Source organism: Equus caballus, chromosome 11 (assembly GCF_041296265.1).
Source record: "Equus caballus isolate H_3958 breed thoroughbred chromosome 11, TB-T2T, whole genome shotgun sequence".
In the NCBI taxonomy this organism is placed as follows: domain Eukaryota; kingdom Metazoa; phylum Chordata; class Mammalia; order Perissodactyla; family Equidae; genus Equus; species Equus caballus.
The window spans coordinates 30,138,549-30,162,684 of NC_091694.1; the positions used below are offsets into that span (position 1 = coordinate 30,138,549).

At 42.7% G+C, this 24,136-nt stretch overlaps 1 protein-coding gene and 1 long non-coding RNA gene across 4 annotated transcripts in view; one reads left to right on the forward strand and one right to left on the reverse strand.

Annotated features, from left to right (window-relative positions):
* Nucleotides 1–12,948, reverse strand: part of MMD (monocyte to macrophage differentiation associated) — a 26,458-nt gene extending 13,510 nt beyond the window's left edge. Inside the window, exons 1-3 of one of the 2 annotated variants that reach the window (XM_023652818.2) lie at nt 12,663–12,948; nt 5,253–5,334; nt 1,792–1,952 (exon numbers count right to left, since the gene is read on the reverse strand). In XM_023652818.2, the coding sequence (XP_023508586.1) occupies nt 1,792–1,952; nt 5,253–5,334; nt 12,663–12,688 (269 nt within the window). In that variant the 5' untranslated portion in view covers nt 12,689–12,948. The remainder of the gene's footprint in view (nt 1–1,791; nt 1,953–5,252; nt 5,335–12,662) is intronic. The other variant, XM_023652819.2, reaches the window with a different exon arrangement.
* Nucleotides 12,173–20,426, forward strand: LOC138916156 (uncharacterized). Of its 2 annotated transcripts, XR_011422999.1 has the most exons (3): nt 12,173–12,364; nt 19,019–19,217; nt 19,485–20,426. It is a non-coding gene; the product is annotated as an uncharacterized lncRNA (long non-coding RNA). The 2 variants fall into 2 exon arrangements; XR_011422998.1 differs by lacking the exons at nt 19,019–19,217; nt 19,485–20,426 and adding an exon at nt 18,833–18,991 and having other exon boundaries at nt 12,201–12,364.
* The last annotated feature ends 3,710 nt before the right edge of the window (nt 20,427–24,136 follow it).

Below are 24,136 nucleotides of genomic sequence, written 5' to 3' on the forward strand. Positions count from 1 at the left end.
TTATTCACGATTGGCCATCCACTTCTCTGACCCTCACTTTCCTGACAGGTGAAACAGAAGTAACATTACTTCTCTATCATAGAGTATGTGTGAGCGTTAAATGTATTTAGCACAGCACCTAGCACATAGTAGGTACTCAATAAATGCTAATTCCTTCCTCTCTTTTATTTAAATTAAGGCTATACTTGGATACTTAAAAAAATTAATGCAGAGTAAAAATCCATCCACGGCTTATGATTCTAGCAGTGGTATTTCAAGGTTCAAGAGAGTCTGGTTTCTATTACACCTTCTTGTCCAGTCCCTGGCAGGGAGGCTCTGAATACTGGAGTAAGCATCTACAACTCTTTATTGATTCAGAAACCTAGACATCAGAGCTGAGTCAGCTGAGGCAACCACAAGTGTTGGACTGTGCCAAGAAGATAATGAAGTGCTCTGGCCTCTGCGACAGTGTGTCCTGAAGAGGCAAGACAGGTACTTTTGAGGCTCTCTTCTGAGTGTCCCGGAGCGCCCTTGTGATTCAATGGCCTTTTATTTTAAGCCCAGGGAACTGTCACCTTACAGGGAAAGGTAGCAGACTGCAAACTATAAGCCATAAGTGAAGGGCGCGGTGAAAAAACCACAGGACTTGGAGTCACAGGTCCTGGGATGATCAGATTCTGCTAGAATCACCGGCTTGGGTGAGTCAGACCACTTCTCTGAGCCTCAGTTTCTCCAGGTGAAAATTAAGGGGATGGGATTAGACGACCCTTAAGAATCCTTCCAGCACTAAAACTCTGATTCTACATGTAAAGAAACCAGTAATCATCTTGTAAGTCCCAAATTCTTTTGTGAAATGAAGCATGTCTTCTTAATACTAGATTGTTTAAATAGGTGGAGACTTTTGGGGACATTCCATAAAATCAAAAAGTATATTCTAATATTATTTAAAATCACTCTAAGTCTGCTCTGAATCCTGTTTCGCTGAGAAGAAATTTTGCCCTTCTGGGTTGTACAGAATCTATTTCATAAGGAACCCATTCCCACCCACGTAGCATGTTGCTCCATTTGGATTCCCCCAAATTAACCCTTCACTAAGAAGAGGAATGCTTTTACGTCCTTCTTATTGGGAGGTTAGGGACCATGGTATTCTCTGGAAAGTACCTGAAAGCTAACAGTAGCAAAATACCAGAATCTTGTTTGAATAGATACATAGGACCTAATTCTGAAAGCTGAACTTCCAAACAGTGGACCCAAGCTCTAGCATACCTCCTTACATCACTTTGTCCTAGAGTCTTTTGTAATTTTCAAATCATTTTCACATACTTCATCTCATTCACTTATCACAATAATCCTGAGTCAGGCATTATTGTTCTCATTTTAGTGATGAGGAAACTGAGGCTTCATGAGGTCAAGTGACAACACAACACTAAGTGGCAGGGCTGGGACTCTAAGCCCCATTGCTGACTCCAAGTTTGGTGTACTTTGTCACCAGCCCACAGCTGCCACACACTTAGAGCATCTTTGGTGTGCTTGATATCATTGGAAAATAGGTCTCGGGATTTTAAGTTGTATGTCCTTGGAAAGCAGGGCAATTTTGTTTGTAGTATCTGAGCAAAGGCCTACTTTTCCTAGATACATTGGGAGGTCCTCAAACTCTGTCCAATGCATAGAAAATTTCCTGAATAATGGGACAGCATTATAGTCTAAAAGGCAGGAAAATGTCATTCTTTGCCTCACCTCACCAACACATGCCAGTAGGGGAGGCTAACCTGAGTGAACTATTCTGTTGAAATGGCATGCCGTTCACTGTACCTTAAGTGGCTCTTTTTCCATGATACAATGTGAAATACTGTGGAAACGATGAAGAGGGCACAGAGGCCCATTCCATAAATCCATGCTGTTATCTTTTCCCAGCAGTCATCAGACAGCCGATGGAGGAGGGCACTGCCCACGATGGCCGGAACAATGAGGAACTGAGAGAACGGCAAAGAAAAGTCAATCTCCTAAGTTTTACTGAATTGAGACCTTTGTTAAAAATACATAAGTTTACCAGGGAAAATTTTAGAAAGACTATTTTAAAACAAATGTTTGCCTCTCCTGGATAATCATAACAAGAGCCAGATAAAGTTGTCAGTTGCTGCACCGGAACCGGTACTGCTGTTAAGAGCCCAGGAATTATACCCATCAATGTACACACAAATAAGCAGTAAAGGATGCAAGATGACTCAACTGTTGCAAAACAAATGATTTTTATCCTAATTTCATTAATTAAGAACACATTTCATGCTATTCTCTAACATGATTTAGAGTAGGTACTTAAAATACTCAAATGCCAAGAACATACCCAGATTTCCTAGAGAGGTCCTAAGTTTTCAATATTCTTTTCTGTCTCCCTCAGGTACTCCTAAAGTCCCAATATTTCAGCAAAGGGTAAGTGAATGAATCTAGTCAATAAGTATTGTAATGTACACGCCACACACAAAAAAATCAATTCTTCAAGTCACATGTCCTGATTTTTAGTTTGGATCTGTACATTACAACAACTGGGGGCTACTGCAGAGTGAAAGGGTTTTTGGATTATTTCATTTTTAATTGCACCTTTCAAGTAAGCAAGGGTAATCCATTCTCACCTATTCAAATAATTTTAAGAGACTAGAATCTTAGAATTTTGCCTTTTGCACCATATTTTATACTTCATATGGATACAAATTTCAATAACTAGTCATATCAGTATGACTAGTAAACATTTTATAATAACAGACACCCTCAGGAGAAATAAGCTACTTCATCAGATGTTAGAGTAAGTATACCTGGCACAGAATGCAAACTTTAGCAATCTTACCTTTTTTACACCAACATCTATTTTTGCCCTCTTGCAAAAGAATATTAATCAGCACTGAATTTTCAAATGCCGAAGTTTTCATTGGTCCAGACAAAATGAGAAAATTAAGAACAACAAACAATAAAGTTTCTCATAAAACAGAATTTAATTATTTTGAGATTATGCCCTTCCTACTTTTTTCTTGTTAAACCATCCTCTCTTTAACAAAATGAGGATGATGAAAGTTTTTTGTTTTGTCTGTTTTAGAAATTTTACTGCTCTCTGAAATTCAAAAACCAGGCATACAGTTTAATAAGATGACAATTTATGTTCTAAAAAATTAACATGGAGGTTTTGTCAGTTTTTCCTTAACTTTGTTTTATACAAGTGTTCCTTAACTTGTGACAGATCCAGAAGAGATAAGTTGAGGGATATTTCAGGTCCATCTCAAGCAAATATTATTCCTAAAGGTGAGCTGTGCATCTCAATAGCCAAACTATTATACTTAAATGCTCAACATTGTGCTAAGTAACAAGCACTTCATTGATTGCTCTTATTGGTCCCTAGTATGGAAACTATCAAGGCATATTTTCATAACTTTTATCAGTGTTTTGCAGTTGGTAAACAGAGAAAATAATGGGTGCATATTGGAGCCATGAGTGAAGGAACAGGACAAATAAACCAACTGCTTTTCAAACTTTTATATTCCTTATATCCTAATCCTGACCTAGACTTAAATATACATGCGTGCACACACACACACTTATTTTCTTAGGGGCCTGTGGACAATTATCTTCAGAAGTAATTTTACTTTTAGTTCTGTTAAATTCGTCGAACATTTAGTCAAGAATAAAAAATGGATACCCAGGCTGGTAAAGGTGACAAAAATTAGGCTGTGCCGTCTTTAAAACCAAGTTTGGACTCTAAACATTTTGACCCTCTGGTGCTGTCAAGCTCGCTTCCCATGAGCATGTCATTAAGGCAAAGACAGGGGTCAGCTCAAGTCTAGAGAATTCCACTGAATCCTTCCTGTGCCCAGAATCTATACCATGGGTCTAGGGAGACTGTCCGCTGGAGCGGTTACTCCAAATTTCACTACTGAAGCCCCTTCATGGAATCCAGGGCAGGCAAGTCAGGTACCAATTTTTTTCTAAAGAAAAAAATTTTAACAAGATTCCAGCATATGAATTATTTAAGTAAAAATCTGCTTAGCACCTAAGTAAAAAAGGAAGCCAGTGATAAATTAGGGTGATGTTTCAGTAGTACCAAGTAATATCTGAATTCCACTATTATAATACATAAAACAGGGGCTTTATAAAGTTTGATTTGTGCTAAGTAATGACCAAATGGCATTGCTCTATTAGATTATAAAGAAATCCACCAAAAACTAGTTTATTCTGGGTTTACTCAGCATCATAGTTCCTTTACAGAAAACACCGTGACTATGCTTTGGGGAAGGGCTTAAAGAAATGAAAAGGCACAACTTACTTCAAGCAAATTTTATTTTAATGACATATGTATATAACCTACATATTGTACTAACACTGTCTAAAATAATTAAAGCAGCCTGTTCTAAACACTCTCCACTAAAGGAGTAAATTGGTCTCTTCTATTTCTTGTCTTCCGACTATATCACTAGCTACCATTTTTCCCTCAAAAGTCTGACTAAATGCAATTTTCAAAGGGAATACAAAATCACAGATAAAGGGAAATTTAAAATGACACAAGAAAACGCCAATAATATGACATTAATAGCAAAACTATGAAAATACATACATATTCACAAACACCACACATAAAAAGAAGAAATGCACCAAAGTGTTAACAAGTTATTTCTGAGTAGTTTTATTTTTCTTATATATTCTCCAATATTTTCTAAGTTTCTTATAACGAGCATGTTTTGCTTTTACAAGAAAGAAAAAATTCACTCTGAATTTAGGGATTAAATCCGTTTTTTCTTCAACAATATGGAGTAGTAACTGCTCTGAGAAGCACTGGCCACTGGAGGGGTGGGGAGGATATGGCTACCTGTTTCAGAGGATCACCTAGTAAAATCAGCACCTTTTGAAAAAATTGTGAATTCTCCTTGGCTAATGAGCACAGCTGACTGTCTTGAAAAGGCGATTCATTTCATTCCAGGGCTGACAGTCATCATAAATAGTTTTCTTTGGTTTTCCTATACCTAGGGTACTTACTGATATTATCTTTTTAAAGAAGATCTTGTCAGAGAAAGCAAGTCCAGGATGGACAGAGCTGACTGTGGGTCAGAGCACCCAGTGTCAGACACGCTCACAGAGTTTCTGGTGATGTGACCCAGCAGTGATACCCTGGTAGGTAAGGTCACAGAGATGGGTAAATCCAACTGCTCGGGCTGAGGTCACTAGAGATAATTGCCCCTTCCTCCCACCAAAGCCCTTTGGGAAAGAAGAAAAAGGCAGAAAAATACACTCACTGCATGTGTGTAACAGTTAGCAGCATGTTCGTAACAAGTTGGTTTGTAGCGGCCATTGGCTGGGGCCCGGTGGTTCATGAACCTTTGGAAACAAAAGGACATCATGTGAGAAAAGTTTGAAGCCTGTGAAGAACAATGGGGAAGCCTGCCAATGGTTGTCTTGTCTATTCTAAATGAAGAAGCGACTGCTGGAAATACCTAGTCATGGGAATAAAACCAAAGCCACTAAACAGGTGTAAACTGAGTCAGCAGCAATGATCCTAAAGCAAATGTCCCAGTTTATCGGGTGAAATATTCTTTCAGCTTATTCCAAAGAAAAACCTTCTACCAACCAAAAGCAAACAGAAACCACTCCCTTCAACTGGTACTCCCCAAAACTAAAAAAAATTAAAGATAAAAAAAGGGCACGATCAAACCTGAAATCTTAGGAAAAAAATCATGGGAATTTTTCAAAATTTTACAAATGCTGGTAACTGCCATTAAATGAAAAGGGATACAATGCATTTGAAAGGTTTCTATTTTCTCTCTCAAAGTTTATAAGGCTTTATACATGTAGATTTTTAAACCTACATCCCATGATTAGCAGGCCTGTCCAACTAGTCTCCCTATACTGCATTACCTGTTCCAGACAGCTCAAACAAATGATACCTGGCTGCCCCTGGGCCACCTACACAAGAGGTATATTTTCACCTGCATTCTTCCTGAATTAAGAGTTTGATTCAAAATCCAAATATATGACTAGTACCTGATACTTCAGCTATAAAATTCACATATACAAACAAATGTGTGCATGTATCCAAATACCAAAACCTGTTACACATACAGACACATGGCCATATTCCATACTTCCTTTTGGGCTAACTTTGTGGCAATCAGCAATCCTAGAGTGAAAAGCACCAATACCATCAGACCTGAAGAGACAAATGGCATTCTTCCATTTCAGTGTGTGGGTGAGGATCCCCCAAAACCCAACCCATACCCCAGCCATGTTTCATGAAGGATTCTGGTTTAGCCTCTCTGTTCTTGGGAAAAAGGGAGATGTAAACTCGGGAAGATAAAAAAGCAGCTGCCTGAAAGCAGCAGACACAGAGAAACAAACGGAGGTCAAAGAGCCCTGACAGCATTCAGAGCTCAGCACTCAAGCTGCGCTCCTGTGCTTGGAGCCTGGGAGATGTCAACAGGCTTTGTCCGGTAAATCATCCTTCTGCTTGAGCTAGTTTAAACTGGGAGAGGGGGATTTTCTTATTTGCCACTAAGGAGTTCTGAGTCGTCACATCTAATTAATTAAGATGATGAAAAATGGTACCAGGCTGAAGCAAATGGCAGAGCCAGGTTGTCAAACATTGGCCAAAACACATGGTCAAGTTGTTCTAAACAGTGTCCAGTTTATTAACAAAGGACTAGCACTTTCTTCCTGAATTAAGAAGAGACTGTTATCCTTAGAGCAAATAAAAAATAAATAAAATGACAGTCTCTACTAACCCAATATAGAGAGTTCAGGTGGAAATTCCACTGGGCAATGAATTTGGGACAATGAATATGTTCCACGTGAACTACCAATAGGTTAGCTATCTAACTAGTGTGCAAGATATATATTGAGTGGAATTCAACAGATGGCTGGAAAACTGTTTAAGAGAAACGTGCAGTTAACAGCTTCAGAATTTATCTAAGCTATTCTCACACACAGATAAATAAATCTTTTCTCCCTTGATAATTCTTTAAATAATTTTACTAATTTCCCAAAGGACAAGAGTGTTGCTATACAGCTCTTATTAGTAAAAAAGAAAATAATTATATTCTTGGGAAGGATGCTTTAAAAGCGTCCCAAGCATTCAAGGATCTACCATGTCATTACCCTGAGACATAACAACAGAGCTATAAGTAGCATACCCTATTAGGAACTTTAAAGGGTAAAGGGCAGGCTCCAAGATGGTTGCGGGTGGATTAAATTGAGAGTGCTCTGTGTAGGGAACAGTAAGCGAGGTTTGCCTACCCACCACCAGGCTGCAGACTAAAATAGCAATTTATATCTCTGGCAGCCCAATCTAAAAATAGTCAGGCCATTACACAGCAACAGAGATAGACTTTCACATTTTCTCCCAAAAGCAAAGCAGCTGGGTGGCCATGTTTGTGACTGCTTAGTCCCTGCCCACCTGGAATCACTCAGGTTAAAAATAAACTCAGAAGCTGTAGAGAAAAAAATCCCACCCCTGGTGACTTAAGGTGCTCTCTCGTTATGGACGGAGCCAGACTCGGGCAGTAAGGAAAAGGAAGAGCATCTATGCTAGAAGCAGATCACTGTCTGGGGCTCAGGGGACTGACAGCACTCTGTTCTGCTGGGAAATTTACAGTGCGATTTTTCCATTTCTCTCTGATCTGCCGGCAAACAATCAAGCCTCCATTTAGCCTCCTGAAGAAATCACATCACCTAAGACCTAAATGGAAAAGCAGATGTAATATGCAAATTATCTCCCACACGCTGAGGCTGTTCTCTTTCCTCCAAGAAGAATGAGGACGGTTCTCAAGTGTTATGGCAAACATCGCCCATTTATGGAAGACACCCCTAAGGGGAGTAACCCAAACTGCCCCCCAGTGCTAGAACAGAGTACCCAGCATGCTTTAGAGAGCTGAGAGAAAGTGACTTAGTCTTGAGTATGGGAACCACACTTCATAAAGCTATTAGTTAGGGAGGATTTGTTCATTCATCACTTTCTCTTTCAACACTCTCTCTTGCCCAGTGCCCTTACGCCCTCCCTGCCTTACGCCCTACCCGCCATGACAGAATTCCAAAACTATGGAGAGATAGGGACTCACAGGGGACACTCCTCTGCACACTTTAAATTTAGCCCCAAAGCACTGTGCCTTCAGAAAGTAAATCTACAACCCATCAGCACATCTCAGAGGCCCAAGCTCAAACCCGGCAAGTTGTCCTTATTCCTACGTGTTCCTCATTCTCCAAATGCAACATTGTCAACACTTCCTTCAAAATATATTCCAAATCAGCCCACCTCTCTAGAGTTACACAGACCCTACCTTACATCAAGACATCGACATCTCCACACACGGACTCTCCTTTATAGAGCAGCCGCCAACAGTCTCTTAAAACGAGATCCCATCACACACCCCAAACCCAGCTTCGAACTTGTCTTTGGCTTCCCAAGTTCTTAGGATAACACTGCAGCTGCTCCGGGGCCCACAAGCCTTTTTCTCTAGCCACACTACCTCTTCTCTGCTGCTCAAACTACCAAGGTCTTGTCTGCCCCACGGCGATTGCATTTGCTGTTTATTTCTGCTTAGAACATTCTTCTCCAGGACGCTCAGCTCTCTTCTCACCCGTCAAGCTCAGTTCAAATGTCACCGCCTCAGAGGGTTTCCTGACTGTCCCACCTAAAGTATCACTTCAGCCCTCCCCACCCCACCAGAGTTATCACAATTAGTAATCTAACTTTTTAAACTTGTTTACTTTTTATTTCTTGTTTCCCCACTGTAATGTAAATTCCAGGAAGGCCTCTTGTCCACCATTTCATTTCCAACCCCAAGAACAATGTCCAGCTATTGCTGGAGCTTAATAAAGAAGTGTGGAATGAACAGAAAGAGACATTCCAGCTGCTGCTGCACTATTTTATCTTAACTGATATCCCATCATCAATTAGTTTCACTGCGGATTCAGCAGGTTCTTCATGTAGCAAAGAGAAAAAGGAAGTCTTAGAGCCAAAAGAACCCTGAATCTCATGAAAAGAAAATTCTTAAAGGCCAAGACCATGAACATTCCAAGGCCTCCTTTGGCATCACTTGATTGGGGCAATGTAAGCTGAGCTGTGCACAGTACCTTACAACTAACTCTCCTTTACAAAGAAGCATGATGTTCAGGAAGAGTGTCCATTGCCAGAGGTGGTAATGGCGGTGGGGGACATTTAGCTTCATTATGAAATAAGGGAGAAGGCATATATAGGGAGACTACTCCATGCCTATGATTCAATGCTCTCAGAACACGCAAAACGAGACAACAGGCAGTCCTGGAAGACTTCCTGATGTTCTAGAATAAGATGCTCTACCACATATTCAATTTGAAGCTAACCAGTGGTCATGAGGCTGGGGCTGAGGGAAGGAGCATCCTTTTCCTTGGATTTTTGGTTGCCAGGCTGGAGAAATGAGTATGCACCAACAAGATACAGTAGCTCGGTGGGTCCTAGGCCTCTACACTGAACACACAGGTGTGGTGTGGGCAGGGAGACAGAGGTGAACTGGCAGCATGGGTGGTGGAACACACAGATGTGGTGTGGGCAGGGAGACAGAGGTGAACTGGCAGCATGGGTGGTGGAACACACAGATGTGGTGTGGACAGGGAGACAGAGGTGAACTGGCAGCATGGGTGGTGGAGAGGGACATGAAATTGAACCCTCGGGCCTGCCCCTTCTTAGGTGCGTGATTATGGCAAGTTCCCTTCAATTCTCTAACTCTATTTGCTCTTCTATTAAATGGGTATAAAATTCATCTTCCAGGGTTACAGTTGAGGATGAGATGAGAAATAGATAAATACCCGGACCCTGCCTGGCCCAGGTAGGCACTCAGTAAATGTTAGCAGTTATTCAAATAAGTCAGAGATGATGTGAAAAGGAGAGAATGACTGTGTGTGGGGGGGGGAAACTCAAGCATGGAAGGAATAAAACAGGAAAGATAAAATATGTTCTGTGTCTCAGTGGGATTTTTCACAGCCTAAGTTTTTTGAGAAGCCATGCCTGCATAAAGCCCTCCACTTAGGACAGTGGGCTAAGTTTCCTTATAGCCGTCCTCCACAGAAAGCGCAGAACTCTGGAAGTTGATTCAAAGCCACAATGACCACCAAGTTTCCATTATGAGCAAGCCAGCAAGGTGTTCAGGTTTTCTTGTAATTTACGCATAACCACAAACTATGGCCTAATGAATTGTTTTTATTGCAATCAAACGCTCTTCAATTAAGACCCGATAAATCAGAGAAGGAGCACGTTTTCAAGGACAGTGTGTCCCTTCCTCCAGTTCCTCTGTCATTTACCTACCTGTAACTATCCTGAATGCTCAAATGCTGTATAATGAACACGGCTTTAAGAGGCACAGAATAGCACTCTCAACATTTTAATGGGTGGACCACAGAAAACCAGGACTGTTTTTTTGTTTTTTTGTTTTAAATTTCTCCTTTGGCTTATTTTAAAGACAGGATTTCTTTTGTTTTCTTTTTTCAAAGATTGGCACCTGAGCTAGCATCTGTTACCAATCTTTGTTTCTTCTTCTTCTTCTTCTTCTTCTTCTTCTTCTCCTCAAAGCCCCCCAGTATTACATTCTAGTTGTAGGTCCTTCAAGTTGTAAGGACTTTTTATTTACAGGTGTTATGTCCAAGTTCAAACTGACCCTTAGAAATATCTTTCCAATCCAGCCTACAATAGAAAAACAAGAAGTTATGGGATCATTCAATCTTCAAAGAAAATCAGGGTAGATCTAGATGTCATTAAGAAAATAACTGTTAAATATCCATTGTTATTGTGCAGCCACTGAGAAAATTACAAAGTCTATGCTGCACCAAAAGACAATGCCTGTATTTTCCATTTTTAAATGAATGAAGTAGAGCGCAAAATCACACTAGAACTGTGTTAATAAGGACCGGATAGATTAGTGTCCAGCAAAAAGAAGATAGTTCAATTGGCTGAGATGGTAGGATTCTAAGTCGTCTTTTTTTTTTCTTTATTCCTTTTAACACTGTTTTAATGTTTGTGCAACATGTAATAAAACAAGCTCTTTTTTCCTTTCTAGAGAAGATTTCAAAGGATATGAAAGAAATACTAACTCAACGAAATAAGAAAGGTAATTTCACAGAAGACTGCCACTGTTCTCTGAAAACAGGAAGCGCACACATGTGCAGAGAAGCAAAACCAAATCAAACAAACCACACAGGGCAGGGCTTTGCCAATCATGCCCGAGCACATGTTACCTTCTCCCTTAAAAGCTCCTCCAGTCTTCATGCCTGACTTCATTTTCTAAAGCCACAAATCATGGTTCCTTTTTGCCTATAGAAGCACAGATAAGATGTTGCCACTGGGGGAATAGAGCCAGGCATTCAACACCCTGAGGGACCAGCAACAGTCAGAAGTTAAGTCAAGTCTTCCAAAGGGTCACTCTTCTGATGGCATAGTCCACCACAACTCTTCCTACGCATTTTTGGCTCCTTTACCCTTTGGGACTGGGGGAGGAAGGAGACCAGCATAATGGGTGAATGGTCCACGGGGGATTAGGGAGTCACATAGGAAAACAAGTGCACATTAAATTTTCGAAATAAAAGGCAGTGCCTAAAGACTCAACCATCATCTCTTTAGATGGTTTCATACATTCCTTTGCTTCTTTCAAATTCCCGATCACTGCACACTAAGTAAGCTTGCTGGTGAAAGTCTGGGAGGGGGGACAGCTGCCTGACTCAGACAAAGGGATGGCAAGTTATTACAAACACAGGAGAGGTGAACTTTCACCCACTTAAACGAAGAAGAATGAGGAAAAAAAAAAAAAAAACCCAGAGCTTCCTCTCTGAACCATGGGCCAGACTCCATCCATTGCTCGATGGCAGAGACCCGGAGTGGGATTAAGGCCATGGTGACTCCCCAGGCTGGTTCCCACCAGCTCTCCAGTGAAAGAGCAGCCGACCAGCCTTCCGGTGGCGCCTCCTCGGTTCCATTTCCCGGTTCCTAACCCAGACACCTCGACAGCAGGTCGCACCATCCGAAAGCTAACTCGCCCCTCCGTGGGGCCCCAAAGAGCACCGCCCTGGGACCCGAGGCCTGAGAACCAGCAAGGCCCAGATATGGCCAGGCAAGGCTAAACCGGTGGAGCGTGCCTCAGTTTCCCTGTTGCTAGGGCGGTTCACAAAGCACCCAAAATGCCCCGCACCCCTTCTTTACGACAATCTCGCTGCAGGGCGCAACAGCCACCCGGCCCCGACTCCGCGCGCCCGGGGAGCCACCACGCTGCGGGTAAGAGGTGGAGGCCAAAGCCAGGGTCGGAGGACCCGGCGGCGACGCCTGCAGCTGGGGTTCGGGTCCTCAGAGCAAGCAAGAGCCCTGCCTGGATGGAGGTCGGGAGGGTGAAGCCGGGTGAGCAATGGGATCTCCTGGGAGGAGGGCAGGCTCCAGGTCCGGGGTCTGGGAAACGGAGGTGTGCAGATCGCGAGGGGGGACCCGGGTTAGGCATGAAGTCCTGGTCCTCGGAGGAAGGGGATTGCCCAGGGACCGCAGGGCGGGGAATCCCTCGGGAACTGGTCCCCAGCCAAGGTGCCGGATCCACGGGGGTGGACCCAGGTGAGGAGTCGGGACCCATGCGGGCGGAGGCGGGAGCCGGGACTCGCTCCCGGCACCGGCGGCGGCGGCGGGGCGGGGGCGCCATCCCTCTCACCGCTGGAATCGATTCCTGAACCGCATTGATCCTCCGCTCCTCCTCGGGGGCCCGGAGCTCCGTCTCGTCAGCGCCGGCGGCCGGGCGCGCGGCCCTCATGGGCTTGGGCTGCTCCGGAGGCCGCCCGCGTGCCCGGCGCTCCGCTCGGCGGGGCAGGGCCGGAGTGGGCCAGGCCGGGGGTCGGGACAGGGCCGGGGCCAGACCCGGCGGCTGGGGGCGGGAGGGAGGCCGCTTAAACGGCCCCGGCGCCTCCCGCCTCCCGCCTCCGGCTCCTCCGCCCCCGGGCGCCCGCGCCCCGCCCCGGAGCCGGCTCCACCCCCTCCCGGTCGGCCCGGCTGCGTGCTCCCGCCTGCCCGCGCGTCACCGCACCCGGCAGCCAATCAGCAGCCCGAGCGGCGCGGCGGCAGCGCGGCCTTTCAGTCCCGCGGGCCCGGTCCGGGGGCGGGGCCTCGCAGCAGAGGGGAGGGGGGAGGGGGAAGGGGGGAGGGGGGAGGGGGGAGGGGGAGGGCAGGAAAGCGGGAAGGGCGGCGCACTTCTAGAAGGGGTCGAGGTGGGGCGTGAAAACAGAAGAGGCAGAGAGGAAGAGCGATTGTGAAGGAGGAGATGGGCCAAGAATGTCAAAAGCAATTGTGAAGGAAATAGCAGCAAACAAGGACCCCTGTCTGAGTTCTAGTCCTGGCTCAGTGTCATTCATCCATTCTTCAGCGTTCATTTCTCCATCCCTCCGTTCATTTATTCCTTCATCATTTCGAGGACCAACTACCCCTAGGCTATTATTCAAGGCTGCAGGGCAGGTTTAAAAACCTTTCCTTGTCCGTCAGACGAGGAGGTTGAAATCACTAAGGCATCCTCTAATTCTGAGATTCACTGAGAACCACAAACGCTGGTGTCCTCTGCAAGGCTCCTTTTATAGTGTCCTCCAATTTATTTTTTATTTATTTCTTATCCAAACGGCTTCCAGATAAACCAGAAAGTAGGCTTGAATCAGGTTCCTGTCGCTAAACCTAAACTCAGGGCTTGCTGGAAGAGAGGTTCAAAGTTAAGTGAATGATGGGTGACTTCTTGATCCATTCCCTTACCACTCTTGGAATTTAGGTGTGCTCCCCTCCAGGAAGCCTGTTCACACCCATCCCCCTACACCCCAAATTGGAGACTCAAGGAGACATTAGGCCAGCCTATTAGGAGTGTTTACTCTGCGTGCAGTGGAGCATTGAAAAGCTGAGAATTCTTTCACCCGTAATTCTAGTTTCTTTCCTTTAACACCTTCCAAGTGGCAGCATCTAGCAGGGTGCTTTCCGGGTTATTTCATTAATTTCCCCAAGAACGCCAGGAGATAGTCGTTATCTTACTCATTTCACGATAAGGAGGCTGAGGTTTAGAAATTTGCCAAAGGCAAAACTAGGATTTGTACCTAACTTTGTTTCACGTTACGGTCCCAGATCCTTTCAGTACCCCAGACTGCCTCTGCCTAAATTTTAAAGTAATCTATCTCTTTAAAAAAAACTTTCTTTCTACTCCAAGGCAGAAAAATGAGCATGAATTGAAACTTTACTAATCTCCTTTGTCGGGCCACCTGGCTAATGAATTGGTGAGGGAAGGGAAGGTTACAAAGGCAATAACTAATGAAAATAGATTAAAAAAATAATAAGAAGGATTAAAAAAAACAATGAACCAACAGATGTCAGGTCACATCCTATCAATGACTTAGGAAAGTGCAGAGATAAGCTGTCAGAGTGTGATGAGGCTAATTAGGGAAAGGAGAACAGGAAAGAAGGAAGTCTCAATATGCATTTTGGAAGAGATGACGGGCATGACTTGGCACAGCCTTTCATATGGGGAGAATGGTTTGAACAAAGATGAGTAGTCAGTATGGGGAAAATTTGTGGAAGGCCATCGAGGTTTAGAAACATCAATGTGAATGGGATTTACCCAAGAAAAAAAATGAGTGAGATAAAAATCAGATTCACTTGGTAGAATAAAATCCCTTGACCTACAGCGGTCTCTTCCACAGAAATGCAGGAATATTAACTGAAAGTGGCTTGTTGAAACAATATGATCGAAAATTTAAATCAGCCTCGTTGTTGGTGAAACTCCCCCCCAAAAGTAAAAGCAAACCTCAAAAGATAAAAATAAAATACAAGAAACGCCTTTGAATTAATTATGCAAACACCTGCCACATTTTTTTTAGTGTGGTGTCCCTTTGAATCTGTTTCTGAGGAGGAATCCTGAGTTTGTTTGCAGAGAAGAAGTACAAGATTCTACTTAGAGATTAGTGTTGCAGGAGAGGAAGAAAATAGACAGGTTTTCGAGTTAGCAGGTGTGATATTTTTGCTGAGATCGGAGATGTAAGTCTTTCTGCAAAACTGCAGACACATTTGCATGGGCATGGCCTGTGCCTAAGAGAAAGGATTTGTGATGGAGCAGACACCAGCTGCAAGGGAGACTCTTGGGAGAATGCCTGCCCTGCTCGTGAGGAACACAGAGTTCCTGGACAGGATGCTGACCGTACTAGGAAACACCTGGTACCTAGTCCTCTGGCCGGGACCATCCAATCAGAAAGTGGCAGCTCTGCTCCAGTCTGTGACTCTAGCTGCCCCAGGAAGGTTGCCTGAACTTGTGACTGCAGGTCTTCTTCTGTGACTGGTTTCAATCTGTCTCTTTACACATATGACAAAGTAAAGTAGTATTTAAAGTGTAAATACTTGCAGCCTTTCCCCTCTCCTAAAAAGAGGAATGCCATCTTTTCCTACTTAATCTTTTGCCCACCTTCCCTTATGTTATGGTCTGAATGTTTGTGCCCCGCCTCCCCCTTAACATGTTGAAATCCTAATGCTCCCTGTGATAGTGTTAGGAGGAGGGGGCCTTTGGAAGGTGACTAGGTTAACCACTGCTCTCATGAATGACACTAATGCCCGCATAAAGAGATGAGAGCTCTCTGGCCCTGTCCACCATGTGAGGACACAGGGGGAAGTCATCATTCTGCGACCCGGAAGAGAGCCTTCACCAGAACCCGACCATGCTGGCACCCTGATCTTGGACTTCCAGTCTCCAGAACTGTGGGAAATAAATTCCTGTTGTTTATAAGCCTCCCAGTCTGTGATATTTTGTTATACCAGCCCAAATAGGCTAAGACACCCGTCATTTGAGGATTATTTGTCTCTTTCATGCCCAGTTCCTGGACTTCCATGATGAAAACAATTGGAGAAGATAATGGGAAGAAAAAGCAATCCTGAGAGAAAGGAAGGGCCTTGGTAGATAGGCTATATTGATCTACATGATGAAGATGAGTAGGAGAAAAAACATTCCATAATCTGGGGGGTATTGGTAAAGGTTTTTGTGAGGTGGGGAGGGACTTAACTAAGTAAGAGGATTCATAGAATTATGGAACATGAGAAGAACAGGAAAGGGACTGTGAGAAGTTCTGCTAAGAGTATGCGTTGGATACTCTAGTATTTTCCAACAACTAAAGTTGAGAGTCCCTTTTTTTTAATTCTTGGCTGTTGGATTGTATTTATTTGAAAGTGATTTCTTTCAGAGACTGGACCACATGGGTGGGGGATATACGATGGTTACACAGATTCAACTTTTTGAGTGCTTAACTTGCTCCTGGAACTTTTATGCCCATTAGCTCATTTTATCCTTAAAACCATCCTGTGAGCTAGATAATATCAATTTTATAGATAAAGACGTGAAAGCTTAGAGGGGTTTTGTGAGTTACTTAAATTTGTAAGTATAAATGAAAAAGTCAAGATTTGAGCCCAGGTTTCCTGTCTCCAAGACAAATGCTTTTTCCCTCCATGCCTCATCACGGTATATGACTGTGTATCATTACTCACTGTGGCCAACCGTGTTCTATTCTCAGTGAACAATCGATAAACGACATTCTGCTGGCTGTTGTGGTTGTTTCGCACTGTGACCAACACTCACTTCTTCAAAAAGAACATTATTTGAGTGTAGAACACTCTGACTGCCTCATGTTGTTTTTAAAGTCCCTGCTGAGTACAGAGTCAGGATTGCTGCAGCTCTTTCTTCCAAAGCAGGTTTGAGAGGTGATGAGAATAAGGATGGGAATGCCAGTGAGTACAAAGCGGACCCCAAAAGACCAACGTAGGAACAAAACAAGAGTTGATGGCAGTGGTTCTCATAATGTGACTCAGAGGCCACAAGATCACACTAGGGACTTTCGTAGTCGTCTGTGTGAAACTCATGTCTATGCTTTTGATTCAGTCGAAAAGAATAAAGAATTATATTTAACAAAATGCAGATTCCCCCTTAATTGGGGTCACTTGGCATTTATTTTCACACTTTTTGTTTACTTGGGCTTGGGCAATAGGAACTCAGTGAGGGTAGTCAACCTGTGACATCTTTTATTCTGCCAAAGTCAACCAGGAACTGAAAAGATTCGGAGAGGTTCTTGATGCCTTATGTGGTCTCAGCTATTTTATTTGCTCATGATAAATAGGAAGTGCTGACAAAGATGAAGTGTAACTTCTCTTGAAGAGAGAAAAGCAGAATATGTTGGTGTGAATACTGATGAACATTTTTAAACTTGCACACGCTGAAAGATGCTGCTCTGAAACTTCCCCTGCTATTATAGATGTCCAGGCCTAACGTCTTTCATTTATTTGTAAACCGAATGCAACTGGGCCTCCTTGAACAAGCCCTTGCACCTGCTGTACAGATTTCTTCTAATTGGAAGAAATGCAAACCTAAGTGATTCTCTAAAAGCCAAGACAAGTAATGTCAATTGTTACTAAAATTCCTGTGAATATGGAAAAGGGAATTACACTGTGCATCACCCTTAAACATTTCTGTGTCTCCAAAGTTCTACATCCTTTGGGAGCCGCCGTTTCTTTTTCTCCCAAACAATCCTATTTTCCCACTAACATGTTTTCTCCATACCAATGGAGAAAACTTTCCACCTCTAGAAAGTCTGTTTGTATATTTTCTCGTGCAAAAAAATTTAGTCTTTCTCTTTTGGCTTCTATCATTTGCATCCCCAAGAATCACTCTGCTGAGCAAAACAAAGGGTCTTCATGGAGATTTACCTTCTTTAAAAGATACAGAAAGGGAAGGAATTGAAAAGAACTAATAATTTATTATTTTTATTTATCACACATTTATTCAATGAACATTTATTGCAAGTCTAATGAGCGTGCAGGTCCCAGACACAAAGTTGAATGAGTGCCCTATCCTCAAGGAAACTCCAGGTGGTGGGAAAAAAAAAACAATTGACCATAAATCACTGTTAAGTGTGTTAAATGCTATGATGGAGTATTGTTCTTGATGCTTTAGTCGCACATAATAAGAATCTCTAATGATAGTGAGGCCAGGTGGGGAAAAGGGACTTTTAAGAGGAGACGATATTGGGTCTTAGTACCCAGTGATTAGATGAGAGAGAGTAAATAAGCAATAAAGAAGTTGACATTCAAAGGAGAGAGACCACAGCATATGCAAAAGGATGATGTGTCTGAAGACCTGCAATTCCACATGATGCAAGTGAAAGGCATTTGTGGAGAAGTCTTGTAGATGAAGATAAGGGATAAGAAGTGTTCAGATTAAACAAAGGACTGATGTGCTAAGCCAAGGAGATTTAGAGTTTATACTGAAAGCAGTAGAGACCCATTGAAAAACTTTAAACACAAAAACGAGATGATCAGTTTTGTATTTAGAAAGATCTCTCTGATAAAATTTGTATGGAGAATGAATGGATTGGAGGAGTGTGAAGGAGATTGCTGGTTGTCTCTATCAGCTTTATCCGGTAGAACTTTCAATGATGATAGAAATGTTTTCTGTCTGTGCGGTCTACTACCATAGTGGCTAGCCACTTATGCTATTGAGCAGTTGCAATGTGGCCAGTGAATCTGAGGAGCTGCACTTTTACTCTTATTTAATTTTAATATATTTAAATTTAAGTAGCCACATGTGGTTAGTGGCTACCATATTGGACAGCACCTTCTTCTCTTTATCTGTCTTAATAGAAACCCCAATTTTTAAGCTGGGGACATAGCTGCCCAGAGTAAAGACCACATTTTCCAGCTTGCCTTATAGCTAAGTGTGAGCCATATGACTAAGTTCTGGGCAATGGGACATGAGCGAAGTGCAATTTCTGGGTTATGCCTTAAAGTTAAGCTGGGCCATCCTCTTCTTCCTTTCCCCTTTCTTCACAGGCTGAAATGCAGACACAGAAGAGAGGCATTTGGATTATGTGGCATACCAGAGCAGTAAGATGGAAGGAGCCTGGGCCCTGATGGCTGTGGTGTAGAGCCTCCATACCAATCAGACATTTAAGTGTGAGAGAAATAAATTTGTATTTCATTTATACCATTCTTATTTGGGGCTTCTGTCGCATGCAGGTTATCCAAACAGATACTGTGAGTGGAGCTGGAAGTAGAGTGATCAGTAAACACGATTAGAATAATCCCAGCAAGAAGTGATGAAGGTCAGAACAAAGGTGATGTCAGCGGGAGCGGAGAAGGATGAATGGGTTCTTTATACAAAGCCTAAATCTGTGAAAACTCAAGGAGGAGTACAGTTCCATCCATGACTGCTTCTGTGAGTATCACGCTAAACTCACAATTCAGTGCCATTTAAAAATAGAAATCTAATGAGGAAAGAGAGACAAAAATAGGACATATGCTCTTCCCCAGACCCAGCTCAGATCTGCTGCAGTATAGATATAATTAAATCAAAATAGTATCCTGACCTATTCAGAAATGGAGGAATCTTTTTATTTTGGACTAAATGAAGGGAGGGCAAGCTGAGAGCAAATGTACGGTACAAATTCTAGAGTGATTTAATATGTGTATTTTGTGCCTGTAGATCATCAACTCCATGTCAACAAAAACATTGACGACAAGTCTTGAGAGATGCCTTAATGAAAAAATAAGGTTCATTTTAAAGCAGCATGTCTGTTGCTTGCCAACAGTTTCCTAAGACAATGATATTTTAAGCAAGTTTTCTATTAGTTTTTTTAACACTAAAATTTTGCATCAAGAGCCCTTTCTTCACGCACAAGTTGTAAAAAAATTCTGGTTGGATACCGTTGGATTATGAAGGATCTCATAGTATTTTGAGTGAATAAATGACTGATTATTTGTTACGGACACGTTCCTATGCCAGGCACTTTTGAAGATGAGAACGGCAAAAGAAGTCTGGGCACCAAAGGATTCCATCCAAACCCCCCCAACTAAGAGACTTGACCAACCTTGCAGTATCACATTTGTAGGACTTCTAAGTAGCCTAAGGTCTGTCCCTGGGATGACCCAGCCCCCTTTGAGTTCCTGTTGGAAGAGCTCAGGGTTGTCAAAATAATTGACTGTTTGTTCTAGCCAATACCTGACAATAGGCCCCTGACCTCCCTTTCTTAGAGCATTTACTAAAAAATACTTAACAATTGTAAATCCTTCCTCTGTCCCTTTGAGATGTATATGTGTCTCCTACAACTCAGGAGTGTCTTTCCTTAAAGCAATTCCTTTGAAATGTAATCATCAGCAAGGATAGGGCCGCTGTCTCCCAGTCTCTGTGGGAAGATAGAATCCTTGCTTCAGTAATTACCAGCTAGCAGACACAGCTGGCTTAAAGGCATTTATGCTAACCAACCCCCTGTGATTTTTCACTTCCCTGACTCTGCTTAAGTCCCCACTCGCCCCTACTCCCTCCTTCTCCCTTTAAATGCCCAATCACCTCTGCACAAATTGGTATGGGGCTCAGCTCTTTCCTCTACTGTCAATAGTTACTCAATAAAATCTATTTTCACTACTTGAATTACAATGTGCATCGCTTAATGACGGTGCTACCTTCTGAAAAATGCATCGTTAGGCAGTTTTGTCGTTGCGAGAATATCATAGACTGTACGTACACAAACCTAGATGGTCTAGCCTACTACACACCTAGGCTATATGGTACTAATCTCATGGGACCACTGTCATATATATTGTCCTTTGTGGACTGAAACGTTGTTACTTGGTTCATGACTGTAATGTCTGGCTTTGTCTCTCTTTGAAAAAGGCGTGAGCCAGAACATTCATCTAACACTTCTGTGACTTTGGCTTTATCATCCTTATTTTGAAGTTGAGGAAATTAATCCTCCTGGAGATTGCATAACTCACCCAATATCACATTTGTAGTTTATTAGTATTTGAGTCACAGAATTACATAATTATTGAGCTGCAGAAAGCGTTAGGGTTGATCTTGTTCAGGCTTCTCATTTTGCAGAGGATTCTAAAGATCCAGAGAATATAAATTTTATCTGTTGTAAGAGTCAAAGTTGGGTAGAGTTGCCAGATTTAGCAAATAAAAATGCAGGACACCCATTTAAATTTGAATTTCAGTTAACAACAAATAACTTTTTGCTATAAGTCTGTCCCATGAAGTATTGATTGTTTATTCTTTATTCATCTGAAATTCAAATTTAACTCAGCATTCTATATTTTATCTGGTATAGGGAAGGAAGACAAATCCTCTCCCCTCTGGGTCCTTCTGGTTGGGCTACGAATTAAACTGACATGAGACAGAATAACAGGAGAAAATTGAACAATGCTTTAGAACATGTATACGTGGGAGAAACCCAGGAAACTGGGTAACTCAACAAAATGGCCAAGCTGCCAGCTTAAATATCATCTTCAGCTAAAGACAAAGAAAAGTGTTGGGGGTACTGGCTTGGGATTTCCAAGGGGAGGAAGGCAATTCACATGGAAATGGAAAAGCAAATGTTCGGTAGACAGAACTTTGATAAGGATGGGCTTAGCAAGGACCCTCCCAGTCTACCAATACCCAGTGTTATCTATGGGATAGGCCTTTTATCTTAAATTTCTTTTAGGCAGTTAGGGGGAATGTCAAAGTTTCTTTCAGAGTCTTTTGTTCTTAAAAATAATCAAGGCAAGGCAAAGAGACAGATTTTGGGGTGGCCAGTTCTGATCCCCCACACTGGCAACCCTATCTCAGGGCTTCTCCTTCCCAGGGTCCTTCTCACTCTATAACTCAGTAAAGCAAGCATCAACTATTTCATAATTTCTTTGTAGGAAATTTTGATCATGTCTGTATGAGTAACAAGACAGGAAGACTGATTTAGTGAGTTTTGTGGTTTTGAAGAGACACTAAACCTTTTTGAAGTTGGGAAAACCCCACAAAGTAATATTGATGAAGGAGGCATGGTTCATTTATAAAACAAACCATAAAAAATTAAACTAAATTTAAAACCCTCTGTTGTCTTGTAAAGAATGCTATCAGAGAATCACAGTTGACTAGACTCTCAAGCTGATATCTATCTGGCCCATCTCTTTGTTGCCATGTAATTTTCTCTGCAGTCAATTCAGGGTCCCCTGGAATCACAAACTTGTTGGGGGTTGGGGAGAAGGACATGTAGGCCCAAGCTGGCAGAGAAGGTAACATTTGGTGAGGCAGAGAAACTTGGGAAAACTCAGAGCCAATACTACAGAGAACGGACCCAAGAGAGTGTTTCTGCTGATGAGTAAATAGGGCCCTGGAAAAATAGATTGGTCTTACTGATAAAGAGTCTGGTGCTTCCAGAGTTGGCTCATTAGCGAGAACAAAGAAACATGAGTATTTTCTGCCAATACCCATGACTTTGTAAACAGAGACACGCGTGAGGGAAATGCCATGGCGATAACATTACCTTTCTCTTTACTGATTGGCCCAGCACCACTGATAAAACCCATGGTTTACACACAAGTCCTAAGGAATGCTAAGCTTAAAAAAATGCCCTATATTTGCACAGTCTTTTCACATCCTCTGTCTTAGTTAAGCTGCAGCCACAATTCTTGGCTGGAGGTAGGAGGCAGGAAAAATGGTTTGTTATTTGCCGTCCTCTCCCCTACACCCATTTTATAAAGGAAACTGTTGAGGTTCAAACACATCAAGGACCAGTTTGAGGTCGTACAGTTAATAAGATGGCAGAGCTAGAACTCCGACAAGGTCCTCTGACTCTGAGTAAGGTATTCATTCCTGAGCAAGAGGGTCTGCAAAGTTGGAGCTGAGCTGAGTTGAGGACCTTGCAATGAGTGTGACTTCTGGGTCCACAGGCTGCAGCTTCAGTATGGAAACACAGGCTTCGAACAAGTGCACGCAAGTTCTTTTCATTGGAAAGAAGCCTCTCTCAATTTAGCTCACACAAAGGTCAATGTATCATAAACAGTTGAGTTCACAGAATCCAAAGGCAGGAAACGCAATATTGCCAAGCCCCTGGGAATTTTACAGCTGACAGGAAATGGGGTCTTTCTGTGGCTGTGTGATCTTTCATTTACGTTTCTCTCTTTGCTTCTCCTCCTGTTGTTTTTTTCCTCTGTAGTCTGACTTCCTCTGCTTACTCCTTGGCTTGTCCCTGACCTTCAAAGGGGTGCCCCATCTCTGAGTCGTCAGGACATTTCATCCTGCCCTGCCCTGCCCTGCCCAGGGGAAACAAACATTTCAGCACAGAGGTTAAGGGCACAGACTCTAGAGACAGAATCCTTGAGATTGACTCCCGATTTCCCACTTACCTTCTCTGTGTTCCAGTTTCCTCATCTATAAAATGAAGCTAATATCAGCCTCAACCTCATAGGATATTGTGAGGAGTAAATAAGATAATGACCTCAAATACTCAGCACAGTGATGGCACATAGTACAAGCACAATAAATACAGCTGTGTTGTTGTTATTGTTATTACAGCAATTCTGATGTTTACAGTTCCTATTTGAGTACTTCCAAGTCCTGATTAGAAATTCTCAGTGGAGAGAGCCATTGGCTGAGCTAGATTTGTGTCATGAGGCCATAGGTAACTAGGCTTTCTGTGAATTGGCTGCCCTGATTCAGTCAACTCAGGCTAGAGTGTGAGCTGTGGTGGAACAAACAGGTGACTTATGCACCACTTCCTCAGGGGCTGTGAGTGGGAGGCAGTGCTTTTAGAAGGGGGGATGAGTATGGCTAGCACCTAAAAGATGCTTAATACTAAGTGTTTGTGAGAATTTGTTCTCAGATATTAGATATCCAATTTTAATAAGTACTTGCAGCCCCTGAGTTATAGTCATCTGCTCTTTCTTGCCCCACTTGGGTAGATAGGAAATTCTTCCCAATCTCCATTCTGATTATATACTTTCCTACATCCCAGAGATTCACAGACCCAGCCCACATTTGTCAAATGCCTACAGTGTATAAGTTACCATGGCTTGCACTGTGCATATTGCAAAGGTGGTGATGGTGGCACCTGGTCAAAGAATGGGATATAAGGAGTAATTTCTGTTTTTCAAGCCACTGAAAATCTGATGGGCTTCACAAAATAACCCTAAACCAAGGGAGAGTATGATAAATATGGTATTGGAGGCATGAAGTCTTAAGATACCACAGAGAGGAATAGATACATTCTGTCTGCTGTTATTTTTTGTGAGGAAGATCGGTCCTCAGCTCACATCTGTTGCCAATCTTCCTCTTTTTGCGTGAGGAAGATTGTCCCTGAGCTAGGATCTGTGCCAATCCTC